Below are 3409 nucleotides of genomic sequence, written 5' to 3'. Positions count from 1 at the left end.
AAAAAAAAGCCCTGCTGAATGAGTGAACATGAACTAGAACGTGAGCCTTCTGACTAGAGAGCGGAGACCTTCAGGATGTCAAGGCAGCCACCAGCGTAGCAGGGGTTGGAGGCAGAGGAGGGAGAGTTAGTTTACAGGGTCCAGAGACTGTCACCAAGGCACTTTCCTGGGAAAAAAACATTCTGTCTAGTCACGGACCATTGAGAGGTGGCTGTGTGTCCGTTGTTCCCTTTCAGCCAATCAAGATCTGCATCCTCGGTCCTCCGGCTGTGGGGAAATCCAGTATTGCTGAAGAACTGTCCAAGTACTACAAACTCCATCACATTAAACTGAAGGACGTCATCTCCGAAGCCATAGCAAAACTGGTAACACTTTTAGCTACTTTATGGGCCATTTTAGTTACTCAATTCAGGCCGGGCACGGTGGCTCACGTCTATAATCCCAGCACTTTGGGAGGCCAAGGCGAGAGGATGGCCTGAGCCCACGGGTTCAAGACCAGCCCAGGCAACATGACAAGACCTCGTCTCCGCAACAAATCAAAAATTAACCAGGTGTGGTGGCGTGTGCCTGTAGTTCCAGTTACTTGGAAGGCTGAGGCGGATAGATTGCCTGAGCCCAGCTGGACGAGGCTGTGGTGGCCGTGAGCATGCCACTGCACTCCAGGCTGGGTGACAGAATGAGACTCCAACTCAAAAAAAAAAAGAAAGAAAGAAACACTTCTTGCTGGACATAGTGGCTCACTTGTGTAAGCTCAGTGCTTGGGAGGCCAACACAGGAGGATACCTTGAGGCCAGGAGTTTGAGGCTTTAGAGAACTGTCTCAAAAAAAACCCCAAAAAACAAAAAAGAAAGAAAAGAAATGAAATGAAATGCTTAAAGCTTTTCTTAGTCTTGTAATAAACAAGCAACTAATTTTACATGTTGGTAAACAAATACATTTGTTATTTTGGTTGGACTTTATTGATGGCCCCAGTTATGAAAACACAGAGTAGCCAGGCGTGGTGGCTCAAGCCTATAATCCCAGCACTTTGGGAGGCGGAGGCGAGAGGGTTGCCTGAGCTCAGTGGTTCGAGACCAGCCTGAGCAACATGGCGAGACCTCGTCTCTACAATAAATCAAAAATCATCCAGGCATGGTGTTGTGTGCCTGTGGTTCCAGCTACTTGGAAGGCTGAGGAGGAAGGATCACCTGAGCCCACTAGGTCGAGGCCATAAAAGTTCAACTCAAAAAAAAAAAAAAGGAAACACAGAATGTGCGGGGCTTTCCTTGGAGAGACAGACCGTTTCTCCTGGGCTGCCCTGAACCAATTTGGCCTCCAGCTGTGGCTGAAAAGTATATCTTGTATTCTATCTGTTGATCTGTTGACGTGAACATGTTTAAAAAAGTTATTATTTGTTCTGAGTCGGAGTATCACTCTGTTTTTGTTTTTTGTTTTTTGTTTTTTCTGATTTGGAGTCTCACTCTGTCGCCCAGGCTGGAGTGCAGTGGCACGCTCATGGCAGCCTCTACCTGCTGGGCTCAGGTGATCCATCCGCCTCAGCCTTCCAAGTAACTGGAATTACAGGCATGCGCCACTACGCCCAGCTAATTCTTTGATTTATTGTAGAGATGAGGTCTCGCCAAGTTGCCCAGGCTGGTCTTGAACCCGTGGGTTCAGGCAATCCTCTAACCTCGGTCCCCCAAAATGCTGGGATTACAGGCACAAGCCACCACGTCCAGTAGAGTCTCACTCTGTTTCCCAGACTGGAGGGCAGTGGCATGCTCATGGCCACTGCATCCTTGACCTGCTGAGCTCAGGTGATCCTGCAGTCTCATGCCTGGCTATTTTTTATATGTGTATATTGTAGAGATGAGGTCTCGCCAAATTACCCAGGCTGGTCTCGAACCCCTGGACTCAGACAATCCTCTCCCCTCTGCCTTCCAAAGTGCTGGGATGACAGGTGTGAGCCACCAACTCCCAGATTGTAAAAATTCTTACTGCATTTTTCTCGGGGTATTACCAGGCTGTTTATTTAAATATTCCTTTTTATCTTTTTATTTATTTATTTTTTTTGAGTTGGAGTCTCACTCTGTCACCCAGACTGGAGGGCAGTGGCCGCTCCCGGCCACCGCAGCCTCGACCTGCTGGGCTCCGGCGATCCTTCCGCCTCAGCCTTCCGAGTAGCTAAAACTACAGGCGTGCGCTACCACACCCGGCTAATTTTTGATTTATTGTAGAGATGAGGTCTCGCCAAGTTGCCCAGGTGGGTCTCGATCCCGCAGGCTCAGGCAATCCACACACCTCAGCCTCCCAAAGGTGCGGGATTACAGGCTGAGCCACGGAGCCTGGCTTATCTTTTTATTTATATATATATGTTTAGTTGGAATCTCACTCTGTGGCCCAGGCTGGAGTGCAGTGGCACGCTCACGGCCACCCCAGGGTCAACCTGCTGGGCTCAGGTGATCCTTCTGCCTCAGCCTTCCAAGAAGCTAGAACCACAGACATGCACCACCACGCCTGGCTAATTTTTTGATTTATTGTAGAGACGAGGGCTCGCCAAGTTGTCCAGGCTGGTCTCGAACCTGTAGGCTCAGGCAATCCTCTCACCTCGGAACTCCCAAAGTGCTGGGATTAGGGTATGAGCCACCATGCCCGGCCTAAGTGCTGACTCCCAGCCAGTTTTGATATTCGCACAAAAACGTATTATTCCCCTAAAAATAGAGGACGAGGAAACGTGAGGCTGTCATCCATCTGCCCGGAGACCCACACCCTGCCAGACTTTGCATGACAGCTGTCGCTGGGGACATTCCCTGTTTGGGTCCCAGACCCTTCCCAGATCACCTGCCAGATACGTTGTGGTCACAGCCCGACGCTGGGCATCCTCCCATCTGAATATCCCTGTGGCGTGTAGGAGGAGATTGTCGCACCCAAGGAGAGAGCGGAGGGAGAGGAGGAGGGTGAGGAGGAGCAGGAAGACGAGGACAGGGTGGAAGACGCACAGGAGCTTCTGGACGGCGTCAAGGACAACATGGAGCAGAGCGCAGGTGACCACGCGCCGCGGGGCCGTGCCCTCACCCGTAGAGGCTGGGCTTTTGTGTGTTTGTTTTTGGCTTTTGAGTCGGAGTCTCACTCTGTCACCCCGGCTGGAGTGCAGTGGCACCCTCAGGGCCACCGCAGCCTTGCCTGCTGGGCTCAGGCGATCCTCCCCCTCTCTTCCAAGTAGCTGGAACTACAGGCATATGCCACCACGCTCAACTAATTTTTTGATTTATTGTAGAGACAAGGTCATACCAAGTTGCCCAGGCGGGTCCCGAACCCGTGGGCTCAGGCAATCCTCCCGCCTCGGCCTCCCACAGTGCTGGGATTACAGGTGTGAGCCACCACCACCTCACCCGGTTTGGACAAGGATTCTTTTTTTTTTTTTTTTTTT

General features: G+C 51.1%; 1 protein-coding gene across 1 annotated transcript in view; it reads left to right on the top strand.

The window, feature by feature from the left end:
* Positions 1–236: 236 nt before the first annotated feature.
* Positions 237–3409, top strand: part of LOC103275372 (adenylate kinase 7) — a gene marked incomplete at its 5' end in the record, with an annotated part of 27378 nt that continues 24205 nt past the window's right edge. The window contains 2 exons of the mRNA XM_008072789.1: positions 237–365; positions 2891–3023. Coding sequence (XP_008070980.1) covers positions 237–365; positions 2891–3023 — 262 coding nt within the window. The remainder of the gene's footprint in view (positions 366–2890; positions 3024–3409) is intronic.

This window comes from Carlito syrichta, unplaced genomic scaffold, assembly GCF_000164805.1.
Source record: "Carlito syrichta isolate Samal-C Ts95f unplaced genomic scaffold, Tarsius_syrichta-2.0.1 Scaffold115607, whole genome shotgun sequence".
In the NCBI taxonomy this organism is placed as follows: domain Eukaryota; kingdom Metazoa; phylum Chordata; class Mammalia; order Primates; family Tarsiidae; genus Carlito; species Carlito syrichta.
Note: the sequence above shows the minus strand (reverse complement) of the source record. Positions and strands in the feature narration are given on the sequence as shown.